At 42.2% G+C, this 19,977-nt stretch overlaps 1 protein-coding gene across 1 annotated transcript in view; it reads left to right on the forward strand.

The window, feature by feature from the left end:
- The window catches only part of MOCOS (molybdenum cofactor sulfurase), a 97,167-nt gene that overhangs the window by 16,505 nt on the left and 60,685 nt on the right, over nucleotides 1-19,977 (forward strand). Inside the window, exons 4-5 of the mRNA XM_081835067.1 lie at nucleotides 4,292-4,930; nucleotides 17,734-17,810. Coding sequence (XP_081691193.1) covers nucleotides 4,292-4,930; nucleotides 17,734-17,810 — 716 coding nt within the window. The remainder of the gene's footprint in view (nucleotides 1-4,291; nucleotides 4,931-17,733; nucleotides 17,811-19,977) is intronic.

Below are 19,977 nucleotides of genomic sequence, written 5' to 3' on the forward strand. Positions count from 1 at the left end.
ATTCTCCAGATGTATAAATTTTCATTTATGAAAAATTGTATTCCGATTAAAAGGATTTCTAAACTTCTTAATATTTAAAACTCTCCAAACAGTATGTGGAAATAAAACCTAAGAGGAAAAAAACATACAAACATATACAAGCATAGCAATAAAACTCTACTATAAAAATAACCCCACCCCCCAAATGAGAGTAGTTCCTAAAATTAACTTTTCGCAGCTCTGAGCAAAATTTCATGTCACTGCACCATTCTAATCTGCAGAGCAGGGGTAGGCAACCTAAGGCCCGGGGGCCAGATGCGGCCCAATCGCCTTCTCAGTCCAGCCTGTGGACAGTCTGGGAATCAGTGTGTTTTTACATGAGTAGAATGTGTCCTTTTATTTAAAATGCATCTCTGGGTTATTTGTGGGGCATAGGAATTCTTTCATTCCCCCCCCCCAAATATAGTCTGGCCCACCACATGGTCAGAGGGATGGTGGACCAGCCCATAGCTGAAAAAGGTTGCTGACCCCAGCTGCAGAGCTTAGACTTAGTTTAGGCAAATCTATACTTCATTTTCTGTGTACAATAAAACAGTATTGGGGGGGGGAGTGTTTAATGGCAACTGCACGGGTCCCGGTTGCAAAATAGTTTTGTACAGTACTTTTTCTGGGGGTACTCAAGCATATGCAGTACCAGCGCCTCCCCCCCCCCCATGTTGAAAGCGTGGCGCTTACAGTATCAACTTAATGGTGAGTACCTGCACCATTTTTTTTCTGAGAAAAAAGCACTGCTTTTGTACTAAATAAATCAAAATGAGGTTTCCAAGGAATTGATCTGAACTAGAGTAATTTAAAAGAAGAAGAAAGAGTGAGAACAATTAACAGCTCTATGTAAAAAGGAAGTTCTTTGGGCTTCAGAGAGATAATTGCAATATAAAAATAGCATGTCTGAATTTCTGCAGAGTAAGCTGGAACGCTGCTGACTGCCAGCCTCCAAACTCCTGACTGTTCTATCTATGGCTCTGCCCGTTAAGGAAATGGAGTGGCAGGGTGCACAGGTTCACATCACCAGTTACTCTCCATCCAGTGCGCTTCCACTGCTAATTTTTGAAGCCACGTTCACACATCCTTTTCCTGTCAGTCCTGTAGTTTCTTGGAAAATACTTGATGCGTTTTCACCCCTCAAACCAACTTCAGTTGGATTAGAAAACTGGTTGTGGTTTGCTTAAAAAAAGTATTTGGGTTACTGTCCTTCCTCATTTTGGTGTCACTCCCCCACAAAAAAATGCTCATATAGGGAGGTGGAAAGAGCCTGGCAGCAGCCATGGTTGGCTCATTCTGGGACCTCTGTGGCCTCTTTGTGAAGCCTGGAAAGTACCCTCAAACTCCCACCTCCACTGCTCTCACCACTCATACAGTCCAGCAGAACAAGCAGGACAGGACCTGAAGAGCACAACTGCCACTCTGAATCACCTGCCTTAGTTTAGAATCATAAAATTGTAGAGCTGGAAGAGACCCTGACGATCATCTAGTCATTCTAGTGCAATGCAGGAATATGCAGCTGGCCCATATGACCAACTGAGCTAAATAAACTGATGCACATGGAAGAGGTATGATAGTATCAACAGGGTGCTACCGTGAAATGAAAAGGGATCTGTTCTGTTTTGAGTGATGGCCTCAGCAGTAGGGAGTCTTATTGATATTTTGAATCTGCAGTCAGAGGGGACCCTTTGCAGAGTAACTCCCTGTGCCCCTTCTGGCTCTCCATGTGGGATAAGCCTCATATACATAAGCCAATGTGGGCAGTGCTTTTCTAAATCTCCACCAAGTCTGATAGTGTAAAACTGGAAGAGTATTTTCTGATTTGGGCCAGTTAAGCTGCACAGTGTTTGCACAGCAGGATCCTTTCAGGTGGCTAATTTGCTTCGTGTCAGAACAATCCCCATTGTAATTATGATAACAAAAACCTTCTCATCATTTGAGAAGAATTGGTGGAGGAGGATTGGAAGAAATTCAAGGACTATCTACAAAAATATTGTAAATTGTATGAATGTTAAAGAAAGATGTAAGATTAGTAATAGTTCGGCTCCAACAAATTAGTTATAAGGAATACAAATCTAAATGCAATTGAAAGAAAAGACAAATTTTGGATAAATAGTATGTTATAATTAAGTCTCCAAAAGAGTGATTTAAATTCTAAAATTTGAGATTTAATATTGGAAAACTACATCATATGAATTGAAATAGGTTAATAATTTGCTAGCAAAATCTATGAGTTTAGAATGCAGGAACAAGAGATGTGAGGAATTCCAAAGATGAGAATGAAATGTGGATATTGGAAAATACTATGTTATTATGTATGTTTTTTATTGTTTAAACAAAAACTTAATAAATATCATTATATAAAAAAAACAACCTTCTCATCATTTGCTCCATTAATCTGTTGTGGAGGAATGAGGCATAAATAAGCTTCCAATGAACTAACCATATTTCTTGATTCCTCCATCTAGAAATGTTGTGACAGAGATATCTTTGATCCAAGCAAAAATGGAAGGGTTGAACTGATGCTTAGGTCTAATTCATGTGCTTGGGTCTTATCACACCTTACGTTGAATGTCCGCCCTGCAGTTGTAAGTGGCAGGATGGATCGGGAGCTGCTCTGGCTTGTGCTGTTTGGGTTTGAGTCCCAGGTGCTCCCTCTCTCGCTTTTCCCTCCCCCAAGCATGAAAAACAGGTGTGTGCTGAGGCTTGAAGTCTTATTTGCAGTTTCCCAGCCTCGTGCCCTATGAGTGTGCTACTGTGATTGTGCAAGTGTTGATAGTGTGGTCTCTGTGTGTGTTGTGTGCATATTGTGATATGCACACAACACACCTGTGATATGGCAGGGGAGTGACCAGATGAGTGAAACGTAAGTTTGACTCTGTCCCTGATGGATGGCTGTGATGTAGGTGCAAGCCACACTGCAGTACGTGTCCTTCATTTCTATGCTAGCTTTTAATTTTCTTTTTTGGCATTTCAGACAACTCCAAACAACTTAAAACAATAAAAGTTACATTCAGTTAGACACATAATTTCTTATACTTGTCTAAACATAAGGCATAATATCTTAGATTACAAAGATCTTGATCCTGAGCTAACAATCAAAGCTGTGACTCTATCCAAACAGCTTCCATTTGCCTGAGGCAGTTTACAGGAGACAGAGAATTAATATCTCCATTCTCTTCAGTAGCTTGAAAACAAAGAGCTCTCACACAAGATGCCTACAGATTAGCATATGCATAGACCTGTCATGCAATCCTTTTCATGTGATTTAAACACCTTATGCCTGAGCCAAAAAGATACAGCCCTACTTAATAATTAACCTGTTAGGTTTTCTTCAGCTTCAATGGAAATTTCCAGTCATGCTTTACCAGTACAATACAGGGGCATTATATATTTATTTTCCATTCCAATGTATAATTATGCTTAATAGAGCCTGATGATGTTGCCAGCTAGCCGCACAGGAAGTTTTGGGGGGACTCTCCCTTGCTTGCTTATGACCACGCTGAGCTGCCGCCGCCACCAAAAACTGTGTGGCCTTTATCACAGCAGATGGCATCATTTCCGCCACCCCCCAGTCTGCTTGGGAAATACCATAAAAGTTCTTTCCCATGTTACTTTCACACAGCAGCATTCTCTGTTCTCTGCATGCAGGTGCTTGACACCATTGCAGTTGTCAATACAGTAGATGAACTTGAAATTGGATGCTAAATTTATAGTTTAGGAACAAAACAATTTTATTCTTCTTGTGTTTTTATGACAGTGCTCTGTGTTCCTGATCAAAGGTTGTTAGATTTTACAAGTTTACCCTGTCTCCTCAAACTCCTATGCTGGCATTTGTAAGATTCCCCCCCCCCCCTTCTCATCCAGTTTGGAGATTTGTCTAGCGGACATGGGATCAGAATGTCTTTGTGTTTAATTGCTATGTAGTGACGTGGTCTTACTCTATGTCCTCTGGCACCTTCTCCAGCATTAGATCAAACTACCCATTTGGGTTGCTGAACTATTTTCTTTCCTGCAGCAGTGCCACCCCAGGTCAAAAAGATTTTGCAGTGCATTGAAAGTCAACCTCCTATTTGATAGGGGAAATTAAATGTATGTATTCCCCACAGGCAATGATGATGCCATTGGGCAACTTTGTAAAAACCACTACTTGGTGCAGCGGACAGAATTAGCAAGGTTGCCAGGACACAAGAAAAATATTATAGTAGTATAAAATAGTGGAGGGAAAAGACCTTTTCCATGATGCTGTGTTTCCCTTCCATTTTTTCAGGATACTGCAGCACTTCAATACATCTGTGGAAGACTACACAGTCATCTTCACTTCAGGCAGTACAGCGGCACTCAAACTTGTTGCAGAGGCCTTCCCTTGGGTTCCTGAAACAGCAGAGGATCCTGGCAGCCGCTTTTGCTACCTCACTGATAACCACACCTCTGTGGTGGGCATGAGAGCAATCGCTGATGCAATGAATGTATTGTCAGTTCCAGTGAAACCAAAGGATCTACTGTCGGGGACAGATGACTTGGTGGCTGGAGGGAACAGCTGCAAAACACCTCACCTGTTCTGCTATCCTGCTCAGAGCAATTTTTCAGGGACTAGATATCCTCTTGCATGGATAGAACAGATAAAATCTGGGCAGCTCCGCCCCATCGAGGTCCCAGGGAAGTGGAGTGTTCTCTTGGATGCGGCATCTTATGTCAGCACTTCTCCGTTAGACTTAAGCCTCCATCAAGCAGACTTTGTGCCTCTGTCATTCTATAAGATGTTTGGATTCCCCACTGGTCTAGGCGCACTGCTGGTAAAGAATGAAGCTGCTGCTTGCCTGAAGAAAGTCTATTTTGGAGGGGGAACTGCAGCTGCCTACCTTGCAGGAGAGGATTTCTATTTACCGAAAAAATCAGTGTCTGAGAGGTAAAACACAATCTCCTTAATAAAACTCCTGTTACCTAGGTTCTGAGGTAATGTTCCATCAGACCTGAGGCACTGACGGAACCATACAGGTCCTGTGTCTTGATGGCTGGGGATTGTTCTATCTGAAATTCACTTTGAAAATATACTTTTAATAAGTGGTGGTGCAGCAGCTTCACATGGGGTTTATGTTGAGTCACACTAAATGCCAAGGAATTAAAAATGCACTGAAAAATATATTAAGCCTTCCAAATCCACACCAACTAAATCTCAAAAGTGTGTGACTACGTGTTCCATTTAGACATCCAAATTCCAGCTTATGCAAAGTTACTTGTAGCAAAAAGGCAATTTAAGATGTTCAGTATCAATCATGTTTCACTTGAGATGCTTCCGGTCCCACCCCACCCACCCCTGGCACTTAAATTATTAAGCATTTTTAGTGTGTTTTCTTAATTTGCTGGGTCCTTCTGTGATGTTGCATTTAACTAATGAGATATAAAAGAGCACTCCCAGTGATAATTATCTGTTTTAATAAATGATCTGGTTCACTTCTACATAATCTGAGTCTGTATCACCTTCTCACCCCTTGCTTTTTCCTGTTAGACCTATTGCAGTCGTTAAGAGTCGTCAACAGGCTCATCGCAGCTATCTGCCAATCACCCATTCCCACCACCCTTCTGAGTAATACCCCTCCCCACCTTCTCACTATATAGAAAGGTCCGGTGACTTCTGTTTCAGTGTATCTGAAGAAGTGTGCATGCACACGAAAGCTCATACCTAGAACTAACTCAGTTGGTCTTTAAGGTGCTACTGGAAGGAATTTTTTTATTTTGTTTTGACCATGGCAGACCAACACGGCTACCTATCTGTAACTGTATTAGACTTGTTAACTTAAATCAGAAATAAAAATACTACAATTAGAAATATTGTCCTGCAGGATTGTGATGGCCATTCTGAAATTTCCCATACATTAAATAAATGTGCTTACAGTCACAAAATTTCAACTAGGGCTGATCTGAAGTCTAGCCTGGCCAAATTATCAGAAGTTTTAGGGACAGTGCTGGCACTTGTTTGAGTGGGAGGTAGCATGGGGTCATAGAATATGGGACAGGCTCTACCCCTCCCCAATCCCTGTCAACAGCGCTGTGTCATTACATAACATAGTTTCCTGGAATATTTGAAACTGTAAATTTACTAAGTACCCTCTAACCTGAAATACTTTTCTCCTGCCTCTGCCCCAAATAATTGGAAAAAGGTTCTAGAAAGGCAGATGGGAGGTGGTTTTGCCAAACTGTGGGAAACACTGTATTAAGGTAGCTGTGTAAGCTGAAGTCTGTCTTTAAGCCCAACTAACTGCTAGCTCTTTGTCTCATTGTTTTTTTAAAAAGGGTACTGCATTTTTCCATAAGAGGAAAAGGTCAGGGAATATACACAGTAGCTTTTTTCAGTGAATAAGGTTTTGCTCTTGCGGTATTTCAGGTGTATAGCATACTAGCATAATATTGTACAGGGGAGTCTGATGGCATCAACTACTGTTTGGTGGTTGATGCCTTCTTGGTAGATGGGTCTGTCTGGACTGCAGTGGATGGTATAGTTACAGACGTAAAGGTCAGAGGGGGCACTGACATCTGATGCTACCAGCTGCATAACCTGTTCTGTAGAACCTTCCTACCTCATTCTGTGAGGATAAAACAAGCAGTCTTTCAATATTGCTCTGGATTCCTTGGATGAAAGGAAGGATATAAAGTAAATACACTTCTTGACTGAGGTGTTCATTCCTGGTTGTATTCTGTGCCATCAGTCTAGGAGGCTGATCATTTTGCTTCTTTAAGTAAGTATGTTTTGTTGAGAGTAAGTGTGCTTCTCAGGTTGTTGCAGCATTATTCTTCCTAACCCGAGGCAAAAGGACCATGTTTTGGTGCCAATCATCTTATCAGATCTGCCTTTCATTGCTTGATACAAGCATATGAAAATATGGGTATGCATCCTATGTAAGAGTTGTAAGTGCCATAAAACTACCTCCAGAAATGGGAGCTTGAATTATATATGTAATGGTTCTAAGGGGGTTGCTCGTGCGTAAGTTGCCGCCACTCCTGGCTAGGTTGCCTGGTTGAACCCTTTTTCTCTTGACAGCCTTGCACTCGTGGCTGTCTCAGTCGCTGGCAGAATCCGTCAGTGGGCGTTTCTTAAACTTCTTCCAGCAAAAAAGTTCTTTGACGCCAAGTCTCTTCCTACTCTCCCTGCGCGGAAGTCTTCTGCGCAGGGAGGGTGTGGGCAGTGGAGTACCCGTGCTCTCCCCACTGGTCTCCGGTGAAGAGTCCTGGAGCCTTCTCGCCGATTCCCCCATCTGCCCCCCTTCACCCCTGGTGTTAAGCTGATTTCCTTCCCCAGCAGTTGGGCTGCCTCTCTCCCTGCTGGGACCCTCTCCGGCATCCCTCTGGAGCCTTCCCTCCGCCTCTGGCTCCGATAGCAGTTCCCTGACAATATAGAAATGTGTTTTTTGGGATCCAGAAATAAAGAGGTGAAAGGATGTTAGGCCTGCTTGGGTCACAGGCATTTGTGCTGGAATAAATTAACTAGGGGCTTGTCCATTTATTTATTCAATTTATTTCTGCTTGTCCCATGCTTTCTAGGCACAGGTCCAAGTGGTGTTGCCTTTGCCCGGCCACTTCCCCTTAGAAAACCTGCTCTCATTTGTTCCAATTCAGTGCTAAACTGCAGGTTTTCCCAGGGGAAAGTACTGGGCCAAACGGAAGTGTGGACAAGCCCTGGTTGAGCAGGAGGAGGCATCTGCTGTGCCTCTGTGAGTGTCACAGATCTGGAAGTACCTCTTTCCATTCAATCTCCTCTAGGGTTTAATTCTTCTGTGCCTTTGCATTTGAAAGTTGTTGCAGAGACACAGCAGTATTGCTCGCCTTCGCAAGATGATTCCTGTTATCTCTGTGAAATTTAGTATTTGGGGCTTCCCTATTTTACATTCAGTACAAAGGGCAGCCAACTGTTCTCCCTGCCCTCCCGCCCTCCCTCCCACCCTTAGTACCATCATGACCTTTTTCTGATTGTTTGTACAATATATACTGATGTGTCAGTGTGCCCCTCAGTCCTGTGTTTGAATAATAAGGTCAACTGGATAATCTTAGCTAATTATAAACCCTTGTTCTACTACGAAAGCCAGTACTGGTGACGTTCAGACAAAAGCTGCAATCCTGTGCTTACATCAGGCTTCCTCAACCTTGGCCCTCCAGATGTTTTTGGCCTACAACTCTCATGATCCCTAGCTAGCAGGACCAGTGATCAGGGATGATGGGAATTGTAGTCTCAAAACATCTGGAGGGCCGAGGTTGAGGAAGCTTGGCTTAGATATTCATGCTCGGTTCCATTGAGTCCAATACTTCTTTGTACACAGAAGGCAGCGCAGAATTTACAGCCAGGATTGCTTATGAATTCCAAAGCCCATCCAAAATATAACCTAGTTACCTGCTCTTAGGGAGGATGTATGGAAAGGGACAATGAGATTCAGGGCCTTTTCTTTTGGGGGTCCCTGCCTTTTTAAACTTTCCCTAGGGAGGCCTTCTAGCTGTTAAAAAGAACCTTCTAAACAGGAATGTCTTAACATATCTGAAGAGCTAATACATGGCAAGTAGAGCAAGTTTGTTTTCGCCTGCTGTGGAGGGTGGGACCTTTACCAATGGATTCAAGTTACAAGAAAGGAGATTCTGACTAGAGATCAGAAAGAGCTTTCTGACAGTGAGAGCTGTTCAACAGTGGAATGGATCCCCTGGAAAGTGGTGGACTCTCTTTCCTTGGAGGTTTTAAAGCAGAGATTGAATGGTCATCTGTCATGTATGATTTAGTTTCAGGGGTTGGACCAGATGACTGTCAAGGTCCCTTCCAATCTTGCAGTTCTGTGATTCTATGATTTCTAGCAGGGTAGAAAGAGGGAGCACGGTTATTGCGCTCCATATTTAGTTTGGGTTTTAGAAACTTCTGTGTTAAAATACCAGTAATTCTCCATTGTGTTTATTGAAATAGTGGTTACACCTCTTTAAGCCAAATAGGCTGCTTAAAAGGGGAATTGTTTTTTTGAATGCCCTCCTGGTGGGAGAGCAAGGCAGACTCTTCCCACCCCACCCACCGGATGTGCATATTCTCTGAGACATGCATATAAAGCCATAGCAATTGAATAGGGTGCCAGGGCATAAAATGGAAAACACATAGGCATACAAATCAGGAATGACTTGCAGAATCCATGAATCCATGAACAGTGAGTTTTGGGCCTGTGAGCACTGGAGTTTTTTGCCTTTTCAAATTTTATTCTCACACATGGAGAATTTAACATACACACTTTATTTCCCATAATTTTCTGGGGAGAATACCAGGCTTCATTCAATCATTATTGAAGACACCATCAAACAGAATGCCCCTGTGAGTAAGATTATTTGTGGTCCTTGTTAACTATCTAAAGAACTGTGATGTTCTTAAGAGAAGAAATTAATTTCTTGAAATACACATGACTACGGAGCATGGTACATTGTTCTCTCTGACAGTAAAATGGAGTAGACTGAGAGATTGCCTCACAATGCTGGTGCCTTACACATGTGACCTAATGCATTGTCGGCATTGCTACTTGTGCCACATTTGTCACCAGTGTGTGGCAGTTAGAGATATTATGCAGAGAATGTTAATAGATATGTTTTTTTCCTCCCAGAACTGTTTGCCCAACAGTCTTCAGCTTGGCATTGTCCCCTGTGACTGTTGTAAGCAAGGGCTTTTAGATTATGGTGTCAGAGTGACCTAGAGCTGTAACACAGGACGTTCTGAGTAAATGTTCAATATATGCTTAGTGTAAGATAAGAAATTACATGTCAGACAAGGACGTGATGATCCTTTGGTTCATGACATGGTTCATGACACGTGAGTGCTGTAGACCCTAGTTTCCACATCATAAACCTCCAGTACTTTGCCTCTTTGGCACATATACGCTTTTGTAAATATGTGCACTCCTATGTTTAGGAATTGGTACATTGTTTAGAACCTGAGACTATGTCTGGGATGGTTCTACGTGTTTACTGGATAAATGTGTGGAAACTGGAAGAGCTCTTAAAATATATGTTAATTTTTTTTATTGTTGGATAATCTAACCTGGAATGCTTCCTAATGTAAGCATTCACATTTGGCTGTGGATTATGCCCCCAAAAATGATACAGGACGCTTAGGAAATGAATTGATGTCTGCATTCCATCACCCCTTCTCTGCACTGAAATGATTGTGGCAGAGGATACAGAGGACCTCCTTTGAGAACTTTCGAGACTCTAAATCAGAGTGATGGATTGTTACTTTTATTTGCAGATACATTGTTTATTAATTAATTGTTTACTGGGCAACATTTGGATTGTTTTCCTTACCAACAGTGGCAGTGTTTCCACCAAAGCAACTAAATTTTTAAATTCATGTGGTGTGAGGTGCTCCTTTTTTCAAATGATCTTCCCCACATGGGAAAAAAATGATACAAGGAATTTAGTTTTAAATGGTTTTGAATCAAGACCTCCATTCACAGGGCAGGAATTGAAATGTATTTGGGAGCTATTACAGCACATTTAATAAATTACATTCTAAAAAGATGTGGAGGTAAGAAGTAACAAGGAAGGCTGTGTTCTAAAATCTTGTTAACAAGGAAAGAGTTTATATGTTTATCTTAGTATGACAGCAGAATATGTTGGTAAAATAAATCACTTTAGCAGCTTGCCTTAAATCCATTTACAATGAAAACTGAGGCGAAAACCATTGGAGAAACTTTTTTTATTATGCTGCAGAGTTCTCAGGAACAAGACTAATTCCAACACAGGCATTTTTTATTAGGAAACTGAAGCAATGCAATTTCCCCCTTCTAGTAGGTATGAAAAGCCTGTTTGAAGAATATATTGCTACTCAGGACATTTCTGGACTATTCTGGTTTCCCTCCCTCTGTCCACTTAAAATATTGCTTCCCTTACTTTGGATATGAGGTGTTATTGAAATGGCTGGAGGAGTATCTGCCCTCCTGCATTATCTGTGTCTCCTTAGAATGTGAAATCTTTGGCTTTATGAGGTAGAGGAGAAAGAGCTGTTGTTGAAATCCCCTTTCAGCCAGTGGTGTGAGGTGGAATTTTTCATGGGGGAACAGTTAGGGTTGTAGAGTTGAGGACCCCAAGGAATCTCCACTCAAATATCCCTGGCAGATGCCTAAAAACCTTCAGTCTCCCAAGGAAGTCCATTCCCAGCCGGTCAGTTTGCCCATTCCTAGCACCTTGCAAAAAAGGGGGGGTGGCTTTGCTTTGTTTCTTTCAAAAAGACAACCCCAGGCGGAAGGTGGATTCCACCCTCTCACTAAAAAAAACCATTTTAAACACCCCAGTTTTCTTCATCATCTCCCTTTCTATGATTGTGCTGTTAGTTGTTGAATGTTGCTGCTGTTCTTTCAGGTTCTGGCAGACTGGGGCTAGGTCAGGGGTCAGCAAACTTTTGCAGCAGGGGGCCAGTCCACCGTCCCTCTGACCATGTTGAGGGCCAGACTGTATTTTGAAAAAAATTAATGAACAAATTCCTATGCCCCACAAGTAACCCAGAGATGCATTTTAAATAAAAGCATACATTCTACTCATGTAAAAACACTCTGACTCCCAGACCGTCTGTGGGCCAGACTGAGAAGGCAATTGGGCCGCATCTGGCCCCCGGGCCTTAGGTTTCCTATCCCTGGGCTAGGTGGTTGTTTTATTAAAACACCATGCTTTCAAAAGACACACACAAACACGGAGGCTGAAGGTGGGGAGGGAGGAAGTGAGATATGACGGTTCCAGGGTTCTTGTCTTCCACACCCACCCCATGGGCTTTCTGGCTGCTCTTCCTTTACAATGAAGGAGAAGGGGCTGCAGTTCTGCTTCAAGCAGCCCCTTCCTGCTCTTGCATGTATATTGCTGTGCAGGGTCATGCAGTTTTGCAGCTTTTGCAGAGGTAATCAGAGAGACAAACACAGAGATGCACATGCACACATGGGCATAGCCAGGATTTTTGTCAGGGAGACAGGCCTTTTGTTGGGGGGGGGGAGAACCTCAGCTATGTATTTTTATAGATTTTTATTGATTTTGGGGCTTCCTGCTCCCCTGGCTATGCCCATGTACGCACGCACATACACGCGCGCGCACACACACACACGGAGCCTGGAGACACTGGCTGAGCAGGTACACAGAAAGGTGCTGCTGGGAACATTAAGGGGGCTAGGCTAGTTCCACTAGTTGATGGACTGCACACCGTTGCTTTCAGCCCTTAAAGTTCACTGTATTTCTATGGACAAATGTACCAATGTCACAAGATGTTATACATTTATTTATTGCATTTACATACAATCTTCTGCCAAACTACCCAATTTTTATATACTAAAACAAACAAATGCAGATTTTCTCAGGCAGATTGATGGAATTTACTGGCATAGAATTTTTTTCTTCCGACTTCCCTCAGGGCAGCCCTTGAGCCGATATAAGAGGAGTAACCCTCGCGATTCTCCCAAGGCTAATTGATGGCCTCATAGAACTGTGCTGAAGTTCAATATATGAACTTCAATATATGAAGTTGAATATAAATTCAGTTGCTAGTTAAGAAGTTGGATTCAGTAATCGAGTGATGCTTAAGCTTGATTCAGTGTCAGGACAGTCAAATTGATCAGACACTCCCAGGGATTACCCCAACCCAAAACAGGCATGCTAAAGCAGACTCTGTGTTAATGTGGAAGGAGGGAAGGAGAAAATGAAGTTCATTTTAATTTGCTGTACTCTGGAAAGTGCTGCCTCTCTTCACATCTAGTTGGAACAATTCAGTAACTTTTTTTCCATTTCATCCTTTTGCTTTCTCTGCATGCCTAAATTAGTTAATTATCATATTTCACTAAACAATGACATCGATTCAAGCACTTTCTACTGGGTTTTGGAAACTTTTCCCTGTGTTTTTAGCCTGAAGCTGTTTTTCTGTGAAATAATCTGCATATAGTTAGCTTTCAAGATGTTCAGCAGGACATCTTAAGAAGACTTAGTTGCTGAGTAACTGTCACACAGAAGTGGGTCTTAGTATTATGTTCCAAATTACATTTCAGGCAGTATGACAAATAGCATCATAATAACTTTGACTCAGTTGTCATTAATTATAACTGAAATGTAATCAGAGCTGGGATTTTGCCTAGTAATTGCAAGCTATAAAGGCAAACATTAATATGTACAGGGGAAAACATACTTTCATAAACTTAGGTAGTAAAATCAAGGCAATATATCTGCATGACCTGAAAAATCCTAACAGGCTGAGGTTAAGATAGGAAAATATTTGGAACAGTTTCAAATGTTTCCTTTACAGATTTTACTGCATTGAATGCCAGATTGTCTGTGTGTGTTTTGTGTCATCCAGCTGCCAGTGCTCAGCTGTGGAAGTAGTCAGGAAAGGACAGGCAAGAGGTATAGATAAAATATTTAATCCCATATAGCAGAGCTCTACTGGCTGCTAGTTTTCTTCCAAGTTTGATTTAAGGTTCTGATATTGCCCTTTGAAGCCCCTGTGTGACCTGGGGCGCATTAGAGTGAGTGCCTGTTTTTCACCACTGAGGTCGAGAAATGTTTCCAGCCCAAGGGCTCATTGCCTCATAGGCCGCTTGCCAGTGTTGGGCAGGACCCAGTGGCGCCAACCGTAGGGTGTGGAAAGGGCTTCAGCCCCCTCATTATTTGTGGGTAGGGGGCTGAGCTCCCTCAATATTGAGGGGGCCACTATCTTGTGTAGCCTGCTGCTGCCAGGCGGGTGGGATGCACGGAGGGTGAAGATCACCCTCCACGCGCCCCCCCCCCACTGTTGCCAGGTGAGAGCTTGTGCGGGGGGTGAAGAGCTGTGTAGCCCATCCACTGCCACCACCAGGTGAGCACTCATGCACTGGGTGGGGGCGGGATGCTCAGAGGGGCGCATGAGGTCATGCATATGACGACATGTGATACCGGGCCCCCTCAACGTGGGGGTCAAGTCGGTGCCCCTGGCAGGGCCAAAGGCAAAAGTGAGTCGAGCAATATACACAACTCTTGCCTGTGTGCAATAGGCAACAATTCTGCCGTGTATTCAAGGAAACAAGGGGGCTGGTCCCATTTCCATGACATCTCCAGCAAGGCCAAAGCACTTGGGGAGGGTCTTGAGCCAGTGAGGGGTGTGACCAGGGCAGAGGCTTTGCTTGGGAAGAATCCCAGGGGCCAGGTGCAGAGGACTGGAGGGCCACATTTGGATTCTGAGCCAGAGGTTCAGTACCAGTATGTTATTGCTATATGTCAACATTGCGATCTTCTGATTGACCCCTGCTCTTTTCTTTCCCATCTCAAGTGCTGTGGTGGCCATCCAATCAGGGCAAGTACCGGTACTTTGCGGCAGTGAACCCTTGTTCATTAAATGCTCCTCTTCACAGAGCCCATGAACCTAGCTCATACCTTGGGAGAGTAAATATTTCTGCCCTGGAGCTTTCCTTTTGTTGTTTTAATTGTAGAAATAATTGGGTTTTAATATGGATAGTTACAAAGGGAACTTACTATAAACCTTATGGTAGTAAGCCATGTTGTGTATCTGTTGAGTGGAAAGGCAGGATTAAAAAAATTATATTATATAATTCTCCAGCAAGGAACAGGACTTATTGAAGCCTTGGTAGCTAATCTACTTTTAGCCCAGTATGGAGGATTCTGGTGACTCTGTTCCCAAAGGAAAAGTGATATTAAAATTCCCCAACCCAGGGTTAAATCTCTGTGTTGCTGAAATTCAAACTTGCAAATGGGTTCACAAGAGGTATTAGTCAGTGCAATGCTAGAGTGACATAAATGCATCTCTGGCAGTTATAACAGCAGAACAGGTGAAAACGGTGCCTGTCATGAGCAGGATGTGGGTATGACATAATTGTGTCACATCCGAAGACCCTCTGAGTTCATTTTTTATCTCTTGCCAGTGTGTTTGGTTTTACTTCTCTTATTCCCCTGCCTGCCTCCCCTCCCCCCATGTCACTTAAAATAGAATATGAAATTTTAAAATAGCAGGATTGTTTCATAAAATTCTGCTTTGCACACTTGTTATACAGGACATATTTCTAGGCTTCCTCTGACTGAAGTTCTGCCAGTAATTCACAGTTCTGTGTATGTAAGCATTTGATACACTCATCAGGGAATCCCTTGGTTTTGCCAAGTGGTCTCAGATTTGGCAAAGAAGAGTGTCATCTCCTGGGTGAGACAGGGGATGCTTTTAGAGCCTATGTGGAGATTTACAGCAGAGGATTCCCTTGAGGGTTGTTTGGTGCAGAGATGACATATCCCCCCCCCCCCGATGCTATGCACAGTATTTCCACATACCCCACATTCTCTCTCCCCCTCTCTGCCTTGGAGATGCCTGGTTCATTTTCTCCTCCAATCCATCAGTGTTTGAGACTCTCCTCCTTCTCTCTATTTTTCTTACCCCGTCTACCCCAAAAGGATTGGTTTTGTTGTTGTTTAGGCTGCTCTAGCCACCCCACCTAACAGCTGGCGTGTGGGATAGCACAGCAGCAGCAGCCTCTTTCCTGCGCATCCTCCAGCTTCCTGTTGGCCCCAGAGCTTCAATTCTAGTGGTGGTTATTTTTGGATACAGTATTTTTGGCATGGATTGGTGTAAGAGTGGCAGAGAGGCCGTTTAAAGGATGTTTAGAGACTGCTCCCCACTTTATGTGATTTAACATGTGGGGAGGGCCCAGAACATAACCCCTGTGTAAGTGGGGAGTCACCTGTATTGTGGGGTGGGTAAAATAAATGTCTCCACAAAATACATGAAAATGAAAAACACATCAAGCATGATTTAGCCGAGTCTCTTTTGCTGCTAACATCTTTGCAACTATTTGCCAGTGTCTCACACTTGGAAAAGACAGACACTAACACATCTCACTTTTCTTTTAAAAAGAGAGAGAGAGAGAGAGAGAGAGGAGCAAATTATACCACCCACAGTCCTAAGTAAGACTGAACTACTTTTCTATAGCCTCCTAGCCAGCAGATTTGGAGCACAGGTTTATGTTTTCTCCCTTGTGTAAGATGTCTGTACTGCAAGATGATAAATTGCAAATGAGTTTTTTTGTGCATGTGCTGAATTATAAGTTGATGCAATGTATACCAACTTGTAGTTTGCATCAAGAACCTCCCCCCCCCCCCCGCTTCTCTGGCATCAGTGATCATTTTCTTTTTCTCCCCCAGTGCCCTGCAAATCTTGTTTCTTAGTGGGCTCATGCTAAGTCAAGCACTTTGGGGATTGGTCTGCCCAATAATTACTGTTGGAGACTTAATTGAAGTATTTTGACAGTCTGTTCTAATTATCTTCCTTCAAACCAATGCAAGTAAAGTTTATTATGGGTTCTTTAAACCTGGGATTGGTCTCTCTAGAGAGATTAATATGTTAAATATCTGAGTTTTAATTAATACAGTTTCTTAGTCCCAAGAAGACCTTGTTCAAATACTACGGGGGGGGGGGATTAAGGTAACCGTTTCAAAATACCAGTAAGTCCCTACAGAGAAAGGACATTTGTACCCTGGTTGAGCTCTCCCGCGTGGTGACGTGTTACAGGAGGGATTCATCAGATGCTCCCTTGAGGAAGAATAATCGTACAGTACAGGAAAGCCAGGTGTGTGCTGCTTGAACTTTTGAACCCCGCCTGGGAAACGCTGGAAGTCAGGGTGTCAAATTCCCATCTTGGGGTTGCAGATACATGGTGTCACTTTGAATTTCCTTCCCATAGTCAAGAGTCAAGACTAATTTAAGATTTATTAGATGAGAAAAAATGGCAGTTCTACCAAATTCGCTTTGGCTATGGTGATGTCTTGTTTGGTTGCTATACATATTTGGATATGCTCCATGAAATACCTGAAAAGTCAAGCAAATCCCTTTCTTGTAATTTAATACTGAATATATATATTCCCATATTTTCCCTGAGCGAGACTCAAGGCAGTTTACATATAAAAACAAGAATGGCTAAAAACAGAGAAAAATATCATTAAAAAACAATTAAACATTAATCAAATTAAAACTATTAAACTATAAATTAAAACTATAAAGCTTGTTTAAACTTTAAAACAGACAAATAATTCCCATAAAACAGCATGGCACCAGCCCTTTCATTAAAAGCAGTCAATTCCCCAAAGAAGGACCTGCCAGCGGAAGGATAAAAAGGAGGGAGCCAGTCTGGTTCTCGTGGGAGGGAGTTCCAGATTCTAGGAGCAGCCACTGAGAAGGCCCTGTCCCATGTCCCTGTGAGGGTGGCAGGACTGGGAGAAGGGCCTCCCCTGAAGATCTCAAAACCCAGGTAAGTTCATTTGAAGGAACATGGTCTTTCAGACAGCTTGGGCCTAAGCCATGTGGGGCTTTATAAGTAATAACCAACACTTTCAGGTTTCCCCAGAAACAGTCAGGTAGCCAGTGATCTGTTGTAGCAAGGGAGGGAGTCATCATCTGCTCCCTATAACCAGTCCCAGTCAGCAGCCTGGCTGCAGCTCTTGAGCCAGTTGAGGTTTCAGAGCACTTTTCAAAGGCAGCCCCACATAGAGTGTGCTACAGAAAGCTCCCCCCCCCCCCAGTTGAAATGGTGCCACTGCAGCTCTTGTGAGAAAGAGCCATTCTCTGCATTGCTATAGCTAGGTCAATATCTTCCTAAGGTTTATGAATTTTTGCTAAATAACTTTTGATTTTTATAGTGTGTAAATGAATAAGCAACAAAAGTTGATTGCAATGTGATTTATTTATTTTTTCAATCCATGTAGGTTTGAGGATGGGACTGTTTCTTTCCTTGATATTATTGCACTAAAGCATGGATTTGATGCCTTGGAAAGACTTACAGGTTAGTCTGCTGTCCTGACATTAAGTTCTGTGTCCATAAAACCAAGGTTTGTTGGTTTTCTAGGTAAACCACGTGAGTTACAACCCGGGTTATCCATGACCAAAGGCCTTGTGAAGCTTTAACAGGGGAAATAGATAATTACTTTGAAGCCTGAAACAGTTGAATCAGTTATCGTACAACCAGCTAGATGAGTAATGGTAAAAATCTTAGCAGTGTTCTTATCACCCAGTCTTCTAAAAAAAATTAAATTTTCACCAGACCCAGTACCACCAGCTGAGTGATGTTCAATCTTGGAGCATGAACGCAGAAATATGCAGCTCAGTCCTATCCATATTTACTAGCGCTGTGCAACTGCTTCAGACAAATCTTGAATTCTGAATCAAATTAGCTGTTTTCAGACCAAATTGCGTCCAGCCAGCTCCAGATTGGTCCAGAGTGTGTCAGATTGGTCCAGAGCTCCCCTTCCTTATTTCCTATCTAGAAGTAGTCTTGCACTACCCAACATTCTTTCTAACTACATTGCAGGGTCAGAGAGTTAAAGTTATTGAAGAACTATATAGTCAGTCTCATGAACAATTACACCTTATAGAACAGGTTAAGCTGGGTTAAGCTATTCATCTGGGAGCAAGCATTATTCAGCTCAACGGGACTTTTGAGTAGGCAGGTATAGAATTACACTGTAATTATTCAAAGTTTCATCACTAGGATTTGTGAACAAACTCTAGTGTTCTGCATAATGCACGGGAAGAATGTATTAAATGTATTCATAATACGTGGTATGGTGATCATAAGTTCCACCACAATGCCAGTCTTTTTCATTACTTCAGAGCACATCGTAAATGGTAAATCAGAACAGCTAAAGTAATCTTATTACAAGATTCTTACAGAATTTAGTATATTATGTTGAAGTACTGCTGCTCTCAAGAGGCCAAAACAGAGCTGACCCACCCATGAGGTGGGGTGAAGCAGCTGCCTTGGGTGGCAGAAACCTCCAAGATGGCAACTAGCCTGCCCCACGGCCTCTGTCACTGGGGAAGATCTTGCCAGAACCTGCCATCAACACCATTTTGCAACACTGCCACTCAAGGTGGGCCAAAATATTTTTACTTAAGCTATACATGGGCATGACAGTCAAAGTGCTTTAGCTTTTGTGCTATAAATTATGTAACTGCCACAAATTCTGTTGAACTGTAATGACTGGATGAGATCTGTGGCTGAACATAAAAAAGCCTGTCTCCATCTACTCCTGCAAAGGGAATTGTGTTTGTCCTGGGAAAAGTAGGGAAAAAAGATTTGAGGTGGTGGTGCTTGCAGCCCAGGATAAAGAGTAAAAATAAGGGCAACTGCCGAAAGAAAAACGGACTTTATTTATGTATGCAATGACAGAGGCAAGAATTCTGATAGCACAGAACTGGAAGACTGGAGAAATACCATCAAAGGAACAATGGCAGAGTTGGCAAAGTTAACAGATAAACTGCGTAAAAAAGACGATAGTGACTTTGAAAAAGAATGGGAACCTTTTACATCATATTTGCAGAAACAACAACAACAACAACAACAACAACAAAAATTAGAGTCATTGGCAGGATTTAAATAAACATTTGCAATTTTATTTATAAAAAACAAGAAGCCTAATAGTATGACAATATAGAAGTATATATAAACAGCAGAATGTAATATGAGATGGAATAAACCAGGGATGGAAGTTGAGGGAAGTCAGCAGGGAAGGGGGAAATTGAAATTTGAATGTAATGTAATGATTACAGATATTGTTAAAATAAAATAAAAAACCAATAAAAATGATAAAAAGATAAGGGCTAGAGACCCTGGTCTTAGACTAAGGAACCACAGCTCCCCGTCAGCTTCTTTCTTTTAAAAATTATTGTCTGGCTTTTTGCTTAATGAAAATGCACACACAACCATTTAAAGCACAGAGTTGTCTTATCGGCAGCAAGTGTTTAAAGGAGTTGTGTTTTGCTCAAGAAGCTCTTAAGCTAAATGGACTTAATTAACTAAATGTAATCATTGACCATTTATTTATTTGATTGATGAACATATGACTGAACAAAGTTGAGTTTTGGCAATTTAATTAAGGTTTTGAGCCCAGCTGATGGATGAATTTTGGTTCTTTAAATTGGGTAAATAAAACAACATATCTCATTTGAAT

The sequence above is a fragment of the Podarcis erhardii genome, assembly GCF_964252035.2.
Source record: "Podarcis erhardii genome assembly, chromosome: 13".
NCBI lineage: Eukaryota > Metazoa > Chordata > Lepidosauria > Squamata > Lacertidae > Podarcis > Podarcis erhardii.